Source organism: Scyliorhinus canicula, chromosome 22 (genome assembly GCF_902713615.1).
Source record: "Scyliorhinus canicula chromosome 22, sScyCan1.1, whole genome shotgun sequence".
Taxonomy (NCBI): Eukaryota; Metazoa; Chordata; class Chondrichthyes; order Carcharhiniformes; family Scyliorhinidae; genus Scyliorhinus; species Scyliorhinus canicula.
The window spans coordinates 54407-72709 of record NC_052167.1 but is presented as its reverse complement, the minus strand read 5'-3'; the positions used below and the strand labels follow the sequence as shown (position 1 = coordinate 72709).

At 49.0% G+C, this 18303-nt stretch overlaps 1 protein-coding gene across 5 annotated transcripts in view; it reads right to left on the bottom strand.

Annotated features, from left to right (window-relative positions):
* The window catches only part of anxa11a (annexin A11a), a 63675-nt gene that overhangs the window by 19901 nt on the left and 25471 nt on the right, over positions 1-18303 (bottom strand). For all 5 annotated transcript variants that reach the window (XM_038782865.1, XM_038782866.1, XM_038782867.1 and 2 more), the window contains 5 exons: positions 17260-17350; positions 12664-12743; positions 10385-10441; positions 5185-5278; positions 1882-1977 (listed from right to left, as the gene is read on the bottom strand). In XM_038782865.1, the coding sequence (XP_038638793.1) occupies positions 1882-1977; positions 5185-5278; positions 10385-10441; positions 12664-12743; positions 17260-17350 (418 nt within the window). The remainder of the gene's footprint in view (positions 1-1881; positions 1978-5184; positions 5279-10384; positions 10442-12663; positions 12744-17259; positions 17351-18303) is intronic.

The window sequence follows — 18303 nt, the reverse complement described above, 5'->3', positions numbered from 1 at the left end:
ACCTCCCCATAGGGGAGTACAAGCTCCTCCACGAGGGGGCGGAGGAGGCCCAACAGGGAGGCTAACTCCCCTCGGTAAAAGCCGGCGCAAGAAGGAGCCAGCATGTCAGGATGGTCCCGGCTGGGACATGGACTGTGGCTTAGTTGCTATATTTCCAAGCTGTGAGTAGGAAATGAACTACTTTTGACTCACCTTTTCGGGACTCCTCATTGACTACAACACAGACAAATATTATCAACAATAATCTTTAGCCGTTCAAGAGGCTGCCGGGTCAGGCAACTGGTTGAGAATCCTCAGGTGTGTCATGTGAGAGTACCTTTAAGAAATGAGTGTTTAAGAAATGTACCTTTAAGAAATGGGTGTTTATCAGTGATGTCAGAGTGTGGATGGAGCTGGGCTGTCTGTCAGCTTTTTACATTTGTTTTAGGCTGTTTGCTGCAGGGTGTGTTTTAGTTTCGTTTTCAGTGTTGGAGCTGAAGCCAGACAGAGCAGGTGTACTGTTGATCTCTCTGCCATGGAAAGACTGTCTCTTGATCATTTGGTGAATTATAAATGTTCTCAGTAGTGAATGTAAACCTAACCTTCTGTTAAAAGATGTTTATTAAGTCTTCTAGATATTAAAAGGACAGCTTACGTATTACTTAGTGTTGTCGTCTTTGGGTTTTATTTGAATTAATGGTTGTTAACTTGTTCACTGTATCTTTTAAAAAAGTTAACTTGAGTTCATAGAATAAACATTGTTTTGCTTTAAAAAATACTTTTTCCATTTCTGCTGTACCACACCTGTAGAGTGGGCCGTGTGCTCCCAAAACCACAATCTATTAAAAGTTGTGGGTCAGGTGAACTCCATGATACACTTTGGGGTTCTCTAAACCCTGGCCCATAACAGGTGGAAATGATCCAGTTCTTTGCGGAATGGGAACTGAGCGGGTGAACAGGAGAGGGGCTTGGAATGTTAAACGTGTGCAGCTCGGAGGGTGGCTACTGGCTGCAGCAACAGCACGAGGATCACTTCAAGACCATGAGGGAAAGCGGCGTGGAATGGGATCAACAAAATACCACACCCAATATAACCAATAGGAGCTTTGCCCAGGCACTACAAACCAAACGTGTGGGCACACACACGACATTTCAATCAGAAATTACTCTCCATGTGCTGTATTTGGCAAATACTCTTTCACCACGAAGGGGCTGCCCCTTTGAGTCTGCCTATTGCACATGCACACACAAAGCACGCATGCACAGGCACCACAAAAGTCAAACTTCACTGTACTAACCCACAAACTGAGAATCCGGAAGGCATCAAAGAAGGAAACACACGAGGAAAAAGAATTACGTGTACATCAATATATAACATCCTGAGATGCTGATCTCCAACCCCGAAACCGAGAAGTGCATCCCCAACATGGAAAGCATTCCATCTTCTTCCAAATGCTGACGCTATTGTGGCACCATTAATGGTTGCACTCAGCAAGTCCTGTATGATCAGTTGTGAGTTCCATCTCACGGGTGGAATTCTCCGCAAGGCCCGACGCCGTTGTGAAACCCGGAGAGGTTCACGACGGCGTCGGAGGCCGCTCCTGGTCCCCTATTCTCCGCCCGCCGGGGGGCTAGGAGGGCCGTGCTGTGAATCTCGGCCGCGGGGCCTTGTCGTTGGCGTCAAGGCCCGGTGCGCCGAGAATGACGCGGCCGGCGCGCCTAATGACGTCAGCGCATGCGCGGTTGCCGTCTTCCCCTCCGCCGCCTCGCAAGATGTGGCGGCTTGATCTTGCAGGGCGGCGGAGGGGAAAGAGTGCGTCCCGTTGAGACACCTGCCCGACGATCGGTGGGCACCGATATATTATATATTATTCTATATATTATTACACTGGGATGTCTTACCCACTGCCAGCATGCCCCTTTCCAGATTTCCAGACATTTCCCGGCTGATTGTCTTCTCAATATCGTATTTACAAACCAGCCGATACTCCTCAAACACTGCAATAGAAAACAGAACATTCAGCCATTAAAAAGTTTTAATATTCTATTTCTGGAGGGCAAACATTTCCTTGGTAATTTTTTCATAGGATATGGGCATCGCCAGCATTTGTCGCCCATTCCTAATTGCCCTCCACCTGAATGTTTCAGTAGGGCAGCGAGGAATCACAGAATCACTACAGTGCATGGGGCGGCCATTTAGCCCATCAGGCCTGCACTGACCCTCCGAAAGAGCACCCTACCCATTCCCCCGCCCTTACCCCACAACCCTGTAACCCCCACCTATTCTTTGCCTCAGGGGTAATTTAGCATGGCCAATCCACCAAAGCTGCACACCTTTTGGACTGTGGGAGCAAACCAAACGAAACCCATGCAGGCACGTGGAGAATGTGCAAACTCCACGCCATCACCCGAGGTCGGAATTGAATCCGGGTCTCTGGCGATGTGAGGCAGCAGTGCTAACCATTGTGCCACCCCATTGCTGTAGGGGAAGGCATTTGTCGGCCAGACCAGGGAAGGATGGCAGATTTCCTTCCCTAAAGGGCATGAGTTAACTAACAGGTTCACAAGTGGGGATAATTATCACAGTCACCATTACTGGCGCTAGCTTTCAATTTTTGATTTACCCACTGAATATAAATTCCATTAGCGGCTAGTGTAGAATTTGAACCTGGAGTCTCTGGATTACTAGTCCGCATTACAACTATGCCACCATTTTCCCCTTTCGCATTAATAATGGCCATTGACACATATCTTCAAACATATATGATTCTGAAGGGATTTTACATGGGTAGACATTGAGAGGTTGTTTCCCCTGGCTGGGGAAGGGTCAACCATTGAGGACCGAGACAAGGAGAAAATTCTTCACTCAAGAGGGTCATGAATCTTTGGAATTCTCCATCCCAGAGGGTTGTGGCTGCTCCATAGTGGAGTACATTTAAGGCTGAGATAGATACATTTTTGATCCCGTAGGAATGTCTATGGGTAGTGGGCGGGTAAGTGAAGCTATGGCAGTAGAGAGGTTCAAGAGACATGGCCTATTCCTCTCCTATTTCTTATGTTCTTATCTCCCGTTCGACTCTCGATGGTTCAAGTTATACGATGGGGAAGCAATAATACAATATAATGTGAATATCGGAGGACTACAGAAAAAGTAATTCAGGACCAGTTTTCATAGAACATAGAACACTACAGCGCAGTACGGGCCCTTCGGCCCTCGATATTGCGCCGACCTGTGAAACCATCTGAAGCCTATCTGACCTACACTATTCCATTTTCATCCATATGTCTATCCAGTGACCACTTAAATGCCCTTAAAGTTGGCGAGTCTACTACTGTTGCAGGCAGGGCGTTCCACACCCCTACTACTCTCTGAGTAAAGAAACTGCCTCTGACATCTGTCCTATATCTATCACCCCTCAATTTAAAGCTATGTCCCCTCGTGTTGGTCATCATCATCCGAGGAAAAAGACTCTCACTGTCCACCCTATCTAACCCTCTGACTATCTTATATGTCTCTATTAAGTCACCTCTCAGCCTTCTCCTCTCCAACGAAAACAACCTCAATTCCCTGAGCCTTTCCTCGTAAGACCTTCCCTCCATACCAGGCAACATCCTAGTAAATCTCCTCTGAACCCTTTCCAAAGCTTCCACATCCTTCCTATAATGTGGTGACCAGAACTGCACGCAGTACTCCAGGTGCGGCCGCACCAGAGTTATGTACAGCTGCAGCATGACCTTGTGGTTCCGAAACTCAATCCCCCTGCTTATAAAGGCTAGCACACCATATGCCTTCTTAACAGCCCTATTAACCTGGGTGGCAACTTTCAGGGATTTATGTACCTGGATGCCGAGATCTCTCTGTTCATCTACACTACCAAGAATCTTGCCATTAGCCCAGTACTCTGCATTCCTGTTACTCCTTCCAAAGTGAACCACCTCACACTTTTCCGCATTAAACTCCATCTGCCACCTCTCAGCCCAGCTCTGCAGCTTATCTATGTCCCTCTGTATCCTATAACATCCTTCAGCACTATCCACAACTCCACCGACCTTCGTGTCATCTGCAAATTTACTAACCCATCCTTCTACACCCTCTTCCAGGTCATTTATAAAAATTACAAACAGCAGTGGCCCCAAAACAGATCCTTGCGGTACACCACTAGTAACTGAACTCCAGGATGAACATTTGGCATCAACCACCACCCTCTGTCTTCTTTCAGTTAGCCAATTACTGATCCAAACAGCTAAATCACCTTCAATTCCATACTTCCTTATTTTCTGCAATAGCCTACCGTGGGGAACCTTATCAAACGCCTTACTGAAATCCATATACACCACATCAACAGCTTTACCCTGATCCACCTGTTTGGTCACCTTCTCAAAAAACTCAATAAGGTTTGTGAGGCATGACCTACCCTTCACAAAACCGTGTTGACTATCGCTAATCAACTTGTTCTTTTCAAGATGATTATAAACCCTATCTCTTATAACCTTTTCCAACATTTTACCCACAACCGAAGTAAGGCTCACAGGTCTATAATTACCAGGGTTGTCTCTACTCCCCTTCTTGAACAAGGGGACAACATTTGCTATCCTCCAGTCTTCCGGCACTATTCCTGTCGACAAAGACGACATAAAGATCAAGGACAAAGGCTCTGCAATCTCCTCCCTGGCTTCCCAGAGAATCCTAGGATAAATCCCATCTGGCCCAGGGGACTTATCTATTTTGACATTTTCCAAAATTGCTAACACCTCCTCCTTTTGAACCTCAATTCCATCTAGCCTGGTCGACTGAACCTGAGTGATCTCCTCGACAACATTGTCTTTCTCCAGTGTAAACACTGACGAAAAATATCCATTTAACGCTTCCCCTATCTCCTCTGATTCCACACACAACTTTCCACTACTACCCTTGATTGGCCCTAATCTTACTCTAGTCATTCTTTTGTTCCTGATATACCTATAGAAAGCCTTAGGGTTTTCCTTGATCCTATCCGCCAACGTCTTTTCGTGTCCTCTCCTCGCTCTTCTTAACTCTCCCTTTAGGTCCTTCCTGGCTAACTTGTAACTCTCAAGTGCCCTAACTGAGCCTTCATGTCTCATCCTAACATAAGCCTTCTTCTTCCTCTTGACAAGTGCACGTTCTAATGATGGTTTTCACAAGAAGTTTATTTATTATGCCAGTAGTCAGGATGACACAATTACCTGCTTTTAGGTGGGATCTGTTCCTTGCGCACAGGATGGCATTAAACCTCGACTCGTCTGTTCCCATTCGCCCCTCTCCCGCATTATATAAATCCTGAGGTTAAGAAAGAACATTTTATTAGACCTTCAAAGTAAGGAACCACTTCACCGTGAAAATCCCCAAATTCATTTCTGGTCTTGTTTTCAGAATTCCGGTTCATTTCAGTGCATCAAAATGTTGTCCGTACTTATTGGGGTGTTTATTGCTAACCTGTCAATTACTGGGGAAAGTGTAATGACAGACACCAAAGTGAATTGAACCAGTTATCTGGAGTGTTATGGATCAGAGAACGCCATTGGCCGGTGTAACGTCACATGTTACGCAATGACATCATTGGAGCGTTTGGTGGGTTTTTGTGGAGCTTATCACTGTGCCCTGTTTGAGCACCATATTGTAAATAAACCCCTTGCTCTATGTTATACAAACTCGAAGTGTCCCACCTCTGATTCTCTCTCTTTGCAGTTGCAACTTCAAGGGTAGCAGCTTTCTTTCCCTAATCTCTTCTGTTTGACATTTGGTTCGAGTGCCACACCGATGTGGTGGCCTTCTAACTGCAGATGGTTTAGAGCAGTTAAGATCAATCAACTCAGTCAAGTATATCACTGCAGGAGTTCCTTAGGGTAGTGTCCAAAACCTGACCATCATTAGCTGCTTCATCAATGACCCTCCCTCCATCATTTGGTCAGGTGTGGGAATGTGCGCAGATGACTGCACAATGTTCAGCACCATTTACGACTTCAGATACTGAAGCAGTCCACGTCCAAATGCAGCAAGACCTGGACAATAACCAGGCTTGGGCTGACAAATGGCAAGTAAGATTCCCACCACACAAGTGCCCAGGCAATGACCATCTCCAACAAGAGAGAATCTAATCTAAGCATCACCCTTTGACATTCAATGGCATTACCATCACGGAATCCCCACTATCAACATCCTGGGGGTTATTGTTGACCAGAAACTGAACTGGACCCAGCCATATAGATACTGTGGCTACTAGTGCAGGTCAGAAGTTGAAATTCTATGGCGAATAACTCACCTTCTGACCCCCCCCCCCCCCGCCCCTCCAAAGCCTGTCCACCATCTACAAGACACAAGTCAGGAGTGTGATGGAATATTCTCCACTTGCCTGGATGAGTGCAACTCCAACAACACTCAAAAAGCTCAACACCATCCAGGACAAAGCAGCCTAGTTGATTGTCATCCCATCCACAAATATTCACTTCCTCCACCATCAATGCACAGTGGCAGCCGTGTGTACCATCCACAAGACGCACTGCAGGAACTCACCCTTTGACACCTTCCAAACCCACAACCACTACCATCTAAAGGACTTGGGCAGCAACACAGGGGAACACCACCACCTGGAAGTTCCCCTCCAAGCCACTCGCGATCCTGACTTCGAAATATTTTGCCGTTCCTTCACTGTCGCTGGGTCAAAATCCTGGAACTCCCTCTCCAACAGCACTGGGGGTGTACCTACACCTCAAGGACTGCAGCGGTTCAAGAAAGCAGCTCACTACACCGGGCAATTAGGGGTGGGCAACAAATGTTGGCTGAGCCAGCGCCACATCCCACGAATGAATAAAAATACAGCAATTACTTCCTACGGAGTGGATCAGCAGGGATAAAAGGTGCTGGGCCCATCTACAGAAAATACAATGGCAAAACATAGGCATAAACCTACACAGCTTAGTTATTAGAATGTAGAAGTGCACCGTAGATTATTCTTTGTATAGTGCACTCAATAATGAATGCATGCAATCTTAATACTGGGGGGAAAATCTATTCCCTGCAATCTCCAACTGTTGGGAGTGTGGTTTTCTTTCACATTTAATGGGACAACTCAGGATTGACATTCCACCTTTAATCAGCGGAGTCTGCCGACTAAAATGTCTTATTAAAACAAAGCTCCTCTGCTTTAAAAAAAAAGTAGTTTCTATAGCCAGGCCTGTATTGGCTGTATAAAATTTGGCTGTAGTTTGTGGAAATACCTCTTAGACACTCCACCCCCCCCCACCCAGTCTCCTGCAAACCTCCATCCTGGCAAAACCAAAGCGGAGGAGGGAATACATTGAGGAAGATCTGTGCATTCAGAACTGGCTCTGGCTACATTCTTAGAGTGGGAGTGTCTGACTTGGATCTCTGCCAGACTTCCTGTTCCAAGGCTTGCTTTTAGCCCTGGGGGTTAGAGTCAGTTTCTCCAGAAAGCAGGCTACCCAGTCATGTTCTCCTTATGGCTGCAGCGGCCTTGAATGTTTTCGATGATACTGCCCTCGGAAACCTTTAAATATTCAGGCTTTACTAAAGCCCGGGACCCTTTCCCCATGGCAATCGAATGAGCTAGTCCTAGTATGGACTTGAAGACGCAGCCTTTATTGACATGGTAAACATACTGCGGTGGCAGCCAAAAATATACTTGGCAGTGTTTCAGATCAGCTCTGATGTCCCATATTATTTCTCTTTGAAAAATGTAGTGAAGTTTCTGGCAACTGGCAGTTTGCTAGCTGGGATGTTTTACATTGGAAAACAATTAAACCTGGTATTTAAAAGGTTCACACTGCCTTAAAACATTCCAAGCCGATATATCCCATGGCAATGCTCAGGGTTACAGTAGAGGCTCCGCCAATTAACAATGGGAGCAGTGTTCTATTATATAACAATCCGAACATAGTACACACTCCTCTTGTTTCGAAGGTGGCTTTGACTTGGTTTGAGCTTTGCCCAAGGCCGCAAAGACTCAGTTGCTGTTAGTGAGGGAGGTTTCTGTAAATGTTTGCAAATTTCCTGCTCCAAGCCGATCTGCAAATTTCCCTCAATAGTAGCAAATTGATCTGTAATTGACACCTCGTTCCCCTGGCACCCTGGCAGTGTCTGGCACTGGGTGGTATGGCCAGTGTGCCTGGTGCCGGTGGAGTACAAGGGTACCACCCTGCCTTATCCCTGACCAGCCCGGGGTCTCCAATGGCCTAGGAGACCCCATGGTGCCATTCCACCTTTGTGTGGACCATAGAACATTACAGCACAGTACAGGCCCTTCGGCCCTCGATGTTGCGCTGACCTGTGAAACCCCTCTAAAGGCCATCTACACTATTCCCTTATCATCCATATGTTTATCCCGTGACCATTTAAATGCCCTTAATGTTGGCGAGTCCAATACTGTTGCAGGCAGGGCATTCCACGCCCTTTCTACTCTCTGGAGTAAAGAACCTACCTCTGACATCTGTCCTATATCTATCTCCCCTCAATTTAAAGCTATGTCCCCTTGTGCTAGTATGAAACCAGTATGAAACGCCGCCCTGTTGAAGTCTCCCAGGCGCAGTCGTTGAGTAGCGGGTGCCGGGTAAATCCGGTGTCCGAGTATTTAAATGAGTATTTAAATGAGTATTTAAACGAGTATTTAAACGAGTAATTAAATGATTCTCTGTTGAGGGTGAGATGCAGATCGCGCCGGCCTGACTGAGTCGGGTGACTCGAGATCGGCCCGGTGCGGAGCCTGATGTGGGGCCCGGTGCGGGGCCCGATGCGGGGCCCGATGCGGAGCCTGATGTGGGGCCCGATGCGGAGCCTGATGTGGGGCCCGATGTGGGGCCCGGTGCGGAGCCCAATGTGGGGCCCGATGTGGGGCCCGATGTGGGGCCCGGTGCGGAGCCTGATGTGGGGCCCGGTGCGGGGCCCGGTGCGGAGCCCGATGTGGGGCCCGATGTGGGGCCCGATGTGGGGCCCGGTGCGGAGCCCGATGTGGGGCCCGATGTGGGGCCTGGTGCGGGGCCCGGTGTGGGGCCCAATGTGGGGCCCGGTGCGGGGCCCGGTGCGGAGCCCGATGTGGGGCCCGGTGTGGGGCCCGGTGTGGGGCCTGGTGCGGGGCCCGGTGCGGGGCCCGGTGCGGAGCCCGGTGCGGGGCCCGGTGCGGGGCCCGGTGCGGAGCCCGGTGTGGGGCCTGGTGCGGAGCCCGGTGTGGGGCCCGGTGCGGAGCCCGGTGCGGGGCCCGGTGCGGGGCCCGGTGCGGAGCCCGGTGTGGGGCCTGGTGCGGAGCCCGGTGTGGGGCCCGGTGCAGAGCCCGATGTGGGGCCCGGTGTGGGGCCTGGTGCGGAGCCCGGTGTGGGGCCCGGTGCAGAGCCCGATGTGGGGCCCGGTGCGGGGCCCGGTGCGGAGCCCGATGTGGGGCCCGGTGCGGAGCCCGGTGCGGGGCCCGGTGCGGAGCCCGATGTGGGGCCCGGTGCGGGGCCTGATGTGGGGCCCGGTGCGGGGCCCGGTGCGGAGCCCGATGTGGGGCCCGGTGCGGAGCCCGGTGCGGGGCCCGGTGCGGAGCCCGGTGTGGGGCCCGGTGCGGAGCCCGGTGTGAGGCCCGATGTGGGGCCCGGTGCGGAGCCCGATGTGGGGCCCAATGTGGGGCCCGGTGCGGGGCCCGATGTGGGGCCCGGTGCGGAGCCCGGTGCGGGGCCCGGTGCGGAGCCCGGTGTGGGGCCCAATGTGGGGCCCGGTGCGGGGCCCGGTGCGGAGCCCGATGTGGGGCTCTCATGCCATTCACATGGAGCCGGGTGCAATGGTGTTGCTCAATCCCGCCCCCCAGCCTTACTTCTCTTACGGTCCTCCACCGCTTTAGTCTTGTTAGAAAAATCTCACGTCTTAAATATCCAAATCGAAAGCATAAACTGTTTCCCAGGCCACTTGGGTAATGCATCTATTTGCTGCTTAGTGAGCAACGAGCAAACATTCACAAGGCAAACCCATAGGCTTCAACTTGACGAATGCAACCATTTTCTTTTGTCCCATTTACACAACTGAGCGATAACATGGCCACCACAGCTCTTTATACAAGCCTGTATTACCTTGCAGATTTGAAAATTAAACTCAAAAGCAGGAGCGGCGTGGCAACCACATCACTGGATACGGATACACTATATGAAGCTGAGGGAGGAGACATCACGTTGATGCTACCATCATAGTGGCAACAAGTATGTCCAGACTGCTACCAGAATCCCACCACTGCCCATACCAACTTGGAATTTTGGCAAGGTGATTGATAACAGCATATTCTACTGCTGCTGTTCCTACAACAGGTGCACTGCAGCGGTTCAAGATGGTGGCTTAACTTCTCAAGGACAGTTAGAGATGGGCGTTCATCTCTTGAATGAAATTTTTTTTAAAATCTTGACTTACTTGAACGTCCTTTTTAACCAGCGTTATATCCACGTGTTGGCTTTCATCTCGATTACCCTAGTGGAAAAGAGAATCAATGGTAATTTAGAAATACAGTAGTCCCCCGTTATACCGCGGGTGTTGGGGTCCAAGACAGCCACCCGCGTTGCACCCGAGCCGCGGATAGCCTACGAAAATTTTGAAAGAGCAACACATGGCCAGATAATGTTCTGCTGCGGGAAAGAATAATTACAAGTGAACCTATCAGGGTAGTTTCAGGTATTGTGGATGCCTTACAATGTCTCTGTCACAGCTCCCCAGGCCTTCCCTGCCAGATAACAGGCATCCTTGATGGTGATGGCTTTCAGGTAATCTGGGACAGTGAGAGGAGAGTCTATCATTTCCAGGATCAGTTCCTTTTTGTACACAGACTTGAAGGTCTGAATGAACATAAACTGTCTCAACATAAGTTCTCAAACTGTCCTCATCTTTCTCCCACCCACGGAGGGTTGACTCTGGCACACCAGTCTCTCTGGATAATTTTGCCTTTGTTTCGCCGTTTCTAATACGGTCTATCAAATTTATCTTTTCTTTTACTGTGTAAGACTTGCGCTTAGGCATTTTGTATTTATACGCTTTAATTACAAATCATCGCGGCTACTTATCGCAGCTAATCGGGCTAATCATCGCGGCTATTTATCGCGGCTAATCATGGCGGCTAATCGGAATGACAAACAAGTTCACCGGCTTAAAAAGGTGTAGTTTCAAAAAGAGTGAAAAAAATTGGGGTCCATAAGCACCCCCGCCATATATCGCGAACCGTATTGCAGGGCGCGGTATAATGGGGGACTACTGTACAGGGTTACTTTTGATTCATGCGTGTGTTACAGAGATATCCAGTTAGAACAATACTCTGGCTTTCAACCCAAATCCCATTAACTCTATGGAGGAGGGAGCAATGGAGTGAAGACCTGTAGAGTTGCTGTTTCATACAGCAATAACTCAAAGGACTCATTGAACGTAGACTGTGGAGTCCCAAAAAATAATCCCATGAAAATCCCTCCATGGATAACATATGGTCCAAAATTTACATTTTTTTTCTTCTTCAAATAATACTTTTTTTTTTAGAAATTTAGAGTACCCAATTCAGTTTTTCCAATTAAGGGGCAATTTAGCGTGGCCAATCCACCTAGCCTGCACATCTTTGTGTTGTGGGGGCGAAACTCACACAAACACGGGGAGAATGTGCAAACTCCACACGGCCATTGACCCAGAACCGGGATCGAACCTGGGACCTCGGCGCCGTGAGGCTGCAGGGCTAACCCACTGCGCCACCGTGCTGCCCTCTTCAAATAATACTTGACGAGTTTTGTGCAATCATTTTTACACCTGAATTTTTGCAAGGATGGATTCTATGAAAGTAATTATAATCCAGTCCCATGGTTTGCTCTCCAGTTCCCCCTACTTCATGCTAATGATGCCTTTCCTGCCACCTCTTCCTGCTTTCAAAGGTTACATCTTTTCATCTCTTTGCATAACCCGATTTCAACTCCTCATTGCTGAACTTTTCAGACATGACGCCATTGTTGCACACTTCCCTGGAGTCAGGAGGTTGCGGGTTCAATGACCGCTCCCATGAAACAGGTGGGGGCCTCTTAGCGACCCCATAGTGGGATGTGCTCACTTGGAAGGGGGGGCCAATTCCCATATCTGCCAGGGATGGCATTGTCCATGGGCGAGGTGTGGGAGACCCTCAATCTCACTTAGAAATCAGGGCACCCTTTCAAAACGGCGCCCTGATCTCCGAGGAGCCAGTCTCGCAGGCGCATTCAGTGCCCCACTGCTGAAAACGTTTATTTAAAAAAATGTTATTTCCCCAATTAAGGGGCAATTTAATATGGCCGATCCACCTACCCTGCATATCTTTGGGTTATGGGGGTGAGACCTGGCAAAACATGATTGAACCTTAAGCTACGTCTAGGTCATCCTGTTTTATAGTCATGACGATTGTTCCACAGGTGAAATATCATATCGGTTCTGGTTAAGTTGTCGATGGTGTATGTTATCTAGTCAGTTAGAGTGACACATGCACCACCTGGCAGGGAGGGTGCTGAGAAAGGAAATGAGGTTGAGGTTACAGAGTTATTACCAATGTGACAATTAAAGCAGAGCCCAGAATATTTAATCTTCCTGGGAGACATGGGGCTGGATTTTCTGCAGGTGAATCAGGCAGGTATCCAGTTCCAGTTAAAGCTGGAACAGAACTGTTTCCATTGCCCTTACGATTTACTATAAATTACCTGAATAAGCGAGACCAGCAGCCTTTCAAAGTGTCCAGATGTATCGCTCTTGATATCCTGTTCCAGGGTCTTTTTAAACTCTGCAAAGGAAAACCATCGTGGTCATTATTACACAGGGTCTTGGTCAATTTGTGACCTTTCACCAGGCAAGATTTAACGTTTTGGGTCGATGACCCTACATCAGAATGGCCACTAACCTTTTCTGACAAAGGGTCACCGATCGGAGACAATTACTCTTTTTTTCCCCCTTCTCTCTGTCTCTCTCTCTCCACAGATGCGGCCCAGCCAGCTGAGCAGTTCCAGAGTTTTTGGTTTTATTTCTCACTTTGACCCACTCAGCGACAGAAGCTGGGAAAGCAGTTAACTCTGTGTCGCAGACTTGATAATCCCACCCCCAAACCAGACAGGTTTATAGCACCACTGAATGACTGATCAGGCTGGTTTATTTTATTGTTTTAAGTTTAGAGTACCCAATTCATTTTTTCCAATTACGGAACAATTTAGCATGGCCAATCCACCTAGCCGGCACATCTTTGGGTTGTGGGGGCGAAACCCACGCAAACGCGGGGAGAACGTGCAAACTCCACACAGACAGTGACCCAGAGCCGGGATTAAACCTAGGACCTCGGCGCCGTGAGGCAGCAGTGCTAACCCAGTGCGCCACAGTACTGCCCCATGGCTGGTTTATTAACGGGAACTGGAGGGACAGACCTACCACAATGTTTAAATGATCATAACGGAGGCAAGGAAAGGGGAAGGCGGTAGTAGACCTGTAATCTAGAGGCCCAGGCTAACGCTCTGGGGACAAAGGTTCAAATCCCACCACGGCAGCTGGGAGGAATTTGAATTTGGTTAATAAAAATCTGGAATATAAATCTAGTCTCGTGAAAACTATCACCGATCGTCATAAAAGCCCATCTGGTTCACCCACGCCAATTAAGGAAGGAAATCGGCCATCCTGATCCATAGCATAACCTGGCTCTGCAGAAACTGCTGCAATTGAGATAAACAGCAAAGTGATCTCGGAGGGAACCGTTAGTAGAGGAAGATCAGCCAGTGGGGCAATGAGAGGCGTGTCTTACATCAACTGCTTGCAACATGAATCATGCGGCCAAAGAAAAGGAACAACATCAGAAAATGGGATGTGGCACCAAACATTATTGATTGGTGAAATCATTCAGCCCATTCGGATTCTGAAAACGTTACCAGTTAATCCCACTTCCCTGCTTGTTCCCAAAACGCCTCTATCATTTTCCCCCATTAAATATTTAACAAATTCATGTCTGAAATCACCTTTCAACGGTGTAATAGAATCTGTTCTACCCTTCTTTTAAAAAAAATGAATGTGATTTGTCAACACAGGGGAATGAGTGAGAATAATCGAGTTGGGAGTATTCCACCTTTCTAACTTTAGATGTAATATTGGTCAGACAGCAATGTTTCTGAAATGTAGAAGAGCCAGTTTGTGCAATGGGTTAAGACATTGGACATTTATCTTTGGAATCTGGGCTTTAATTCAATCTGGATACATGAGTCCAGCGTCCCTGAAGCCTGAGTGAGGTTGGAATCATAATCACAAGACTTGCATTAATCCTTCTATTTATATTTCCATCATGTATTAGCATCATGATTCAGAATACATTTCCTGAAAAGTGGTGTGATGGAAGCAAATACAGTAACAACCTTCAAAAAGGGAATTGGATGGGTGGTTTGGTGGGGCGTTATGGTCAAGGGTCTGGCAATATAAAACTGTCCCATGATGTCAAGGTAACTTCAAAAACGGTGTACAAATGGATGTGTTGGAGCCCCTGTGTTTTCAATAGACATAAGCAGAGCTTAATTAAATACTTGGCAGAGAGCGTGCCCATGACTTATTAAAAAGAAAACATCTGGAGTAGAGAGCCATGCATGCCCCCTGTCCACAAGAGCTAGCTTTTCAACAGGAGGGGGTGACACGGTGCCGCAGTGGTTAGCACTGCTGCCTCACGGCACTGAGGACCCAGGTTCGATCCCGGCCCCGGGTCACTGTCCATGTGGAGTTTGCACTCTCTCACCGGGTCTGCATGGGTCTCACCTCGAACAACCCAAAGATGTGCAGGGTAGGTGGATTGGCCACGCTAAATTGTCGCTTAATTGGAAAAAAATAATTGGGTACTCTAAATGGAAAAAAAAGGAATGGCGATGTAGTACCATGTGCGCTAGGAAGGTGCTTTCAAAAAAGAGCCTTGGCATTAACTCTTGTAGATGGGTGCCCACTGCTACTACTGTGCTACTACGGTGGATGGGATGCCAATCAAGCTGGTTGCTTTGTCCTGGATGGTGTCAAGCTTCTTGTTGGAGCTGCACTGTTATGAAACCAAATTCATTCAGTTGCCGGCTGTGCAATCCCCTCTATAGTTCTCACAGTGGTAATGAGGAAATGGTGATGAGAGCTATTTTTATTGAATTAATTTTAGGGAATGAGAGCGTCACTGACTGGGCCAGCATTCATTGGCCATACCTAACCGCCCTCCATTTCACAGTGGATCCGGAGTCACATGTAGGCCAGACCAGGACATTAGCGAACCAGATGGGTTTTTACTACAATTGACAATGGTTTCATCAGAAATCCAATTCCAGGTTTTTATTGAATTAAAATTTCTGACGTAGTGCGCTTTGAACCTGGGTCCCCAGAACTTGCTCCGAGTATCTGGATTACCAATCCAGTCACAATACCACTGCCTCCCTTCTATGATACCATAGTTGCTGTCCAAATAGCCAGAACCTATCCATACATCAGTGAGAAGGGGCAAGTCTGTTTGTTCGATGGAAGGTCCTTTGCTTGTGTGTGCCACTGTGTCTGTTTAAATATCTGCCAAGCAGATGCAACTCTTGTCAATATTGATGATCACAAATGTTCCTTTGGCTCCCAAAGTCCAAAATGAGCAACACTTCAAGGACAGAAACAGAAAATACTGAACAATCGCAGCAGGTCCTGCGGTCAGGGTGCCATTTTGAGTGGGCGGCCCGATAGCAAAGTCCTGCAGTTGGCCAATTCCCTCCCCCTCTGCTTTGTAACCCACTGATTTTCCGGGTACCATCCCCTTCCCATGAATATGGAGGGAGATCCCCCCCTCCCGCCTTCTCCAGTCATCCCCTGAATAAGGTGACCCTCTAAATAGAGAGAGCTCCCCCCCCCCCCCCCCCCCCCCCCCCCAAGGACCCTGGTAAGGGTGGTGGGCAGGCAGTGCACTGTGGGACAGGGATGGGGAGGGTGGCCCACGGATGGACTTTGTAAGCAACTCCCTTAAGGAGTTACCCCGGCCCACAGCGGGGATTATCCCGTCAGGTACACGTTCGGTGATAATAATAATAATCTTTTATTGTCACAAGTATGTGAAAATCCCCTAGTCGTCACATTCCGACGCCTGTTCAGGTACACAGAGGGAGAATTCAGAATTCTCAGCCGGTATGGGAATTGAACCTGCGCTGCTGGCCTTGTTCTGCATCACAAACCAGCTGTCTAGCCCACTGAGCTAAACCCGTACCTGTAGTGACTGCTCAACATGATTCCCAGCCTGGAGGACCGGAGAATCACGGGTGCCCAGAGACTCTGGTGCCGGGCCCGCTAAGTGGATGCAATTGGTGAGAACCCCAATCTTGCCGGCAGCGTCCCTCCAACCGGTGGCTCCTGTTCTTGGCGGACACGCACAGTTCAGGACTGATGGGAGTGCTGCATTGTTGCAGGTGCTGTCCTTTAGAGGACATATTAAACCAAGGCCAAATGTCTTTTTTAGTGGCTTGGGCATAATTAAAGCGGAGCAGGGAGTTTCCCGATGCCCCCTAATCAATGTTCCTATCGCAACCCCGTCTACAAGAAGCAGTTTAACTGGTTATTAATTGCGTTATTGAAGAAGCAATATGTTTCTAATGTTCTTGGAATATTTGGGGATATTTGTAAGGCATGTGACAGTGTATGCTATCAATGCAAGTCTGTCTTTGGAAAGTGGTGTAATTGAAGAGGGACTCACCAGACCGGCTCAGTTCCCAGAAGGGTACGTTACTCCCATTGGGAGAATGGCAACTTTGGCAATCAATCCACGTGGTCTTTCTTCAGATACAAGTCTGGACAGTGCAAACCAATAGACTATTGGCCAGTGGAGACCAAAACCTGCCATTATTTGACGACCATTGCACAAGCATTCGCAGCAAGGATTAGAAATGTGGAAACCTGGACCTCATCCTGTTCCTGACCCAACTGGCATTTGCCCAAACTAAGAATGTCCTGAACATTTGAGTACAGCATTTTCAGCTAAGGAAACACTATGGAAGCCCCCATAGCACAAGCATTTCCAACGGACCTCTTGATATGACGTTTATAGTGTTTAATGCAAGAGTTACAATTCTGCAAAGTCCTGTACAGGGCACGATGATGCCACCCCCTTAAAATGAGCGTTTCTGCAGAAAACACCCCTCAAAATAATAATGAAACCAGCTCCACCCCCCATCCCAATGAAAGACTCACCAATATTACTGTTCCAGATATACTAGAACACACAAAAACACTAATTCAGGCTGGATGGCTTTAAATCAGACACGTGGCCGGTCACACCTTACCTGTTTTGTAAGCGCTGTTGATAGCATGGATTTCCGCATTGGAGCGAGATGTCAGGATCTCGATCAGACACTGTTCATCCGTGCCAGCGCCCTGCATTCAAAAGGAAAATGGTCAAGGTTCTTCCCTTTCAAAACAAAATAAGCACAGTGAGCGGGATTTCCCCTGCCACCCGCCTCGTGATTCGTGGCGGTGGAGGCAGCCCGCCATTGGCTGGCGGCTGCATCCTCTGATCCCGCCGTTGTCACCGGGCTTTCTGCTGAATGCACCCCTTGCCATCGCGAAACGCGTGGCAGGGGTGTGCCATCGGCAGGACCGGAAGATTCCGCTGTTGTGAACGGCTGGAAGGTTCTGGTCAGTGGAATCAATTATTCCTGAGAATTTGTACGTAAAGAGAGGTGGGCAAGGGGTAGAGTTTCCCCAACACTCCCATCTCTTCCCTAACAATTCCGAATGAGTCCCTCCTACAGCAAGGTTCCACAGAGGGTTGGAAATTCCCACCCATTAGGGCCAGCCGGAGAATCCCCGCGACCGGGCCGGAGAATCCCCACGACCGGGCCACGCCGCCCCGACGCCGGCGTGGTTGGCGCGGCGCCGGCTGCGATTCTGCGGCCCCGATGGGCCGAGCGGCTGTAAGAAAAAAAAACGAGTCCCGCCAGCGCCGTTCTAACCAGCTCCGAGCCGGCACTGTTCTAACCAGCTCTGAGCTGGCACCGTTCTAACCAGCTCCGAGCCGGCGCCGTTCTAACCAGCTCCGAGCCGGCACCGTTCTAACCAGCTCTGAGCCGGCACCGTCCTAACCAGCTCCGAGCCGGCACTGTTCTAACCAGCTCTGAGCTGGCGCCGTTCTAACCAGCTCCGAGCCGTCACCGTTCTAACCAGCTCTGAGCCGGCACCGTTCTAACCAGCTCCGAGCCGGCACCGTTCTAACCAGCTCTGAGCCGGCGCCGTTCTAACCAGCTCTGAGCCGGCACCGTTCTAACCAGCTCCGAGCCGGCACCGTTCTAACCAGCTCCGAGCCGGCACCGTTCTAACCAGCTCTGAGC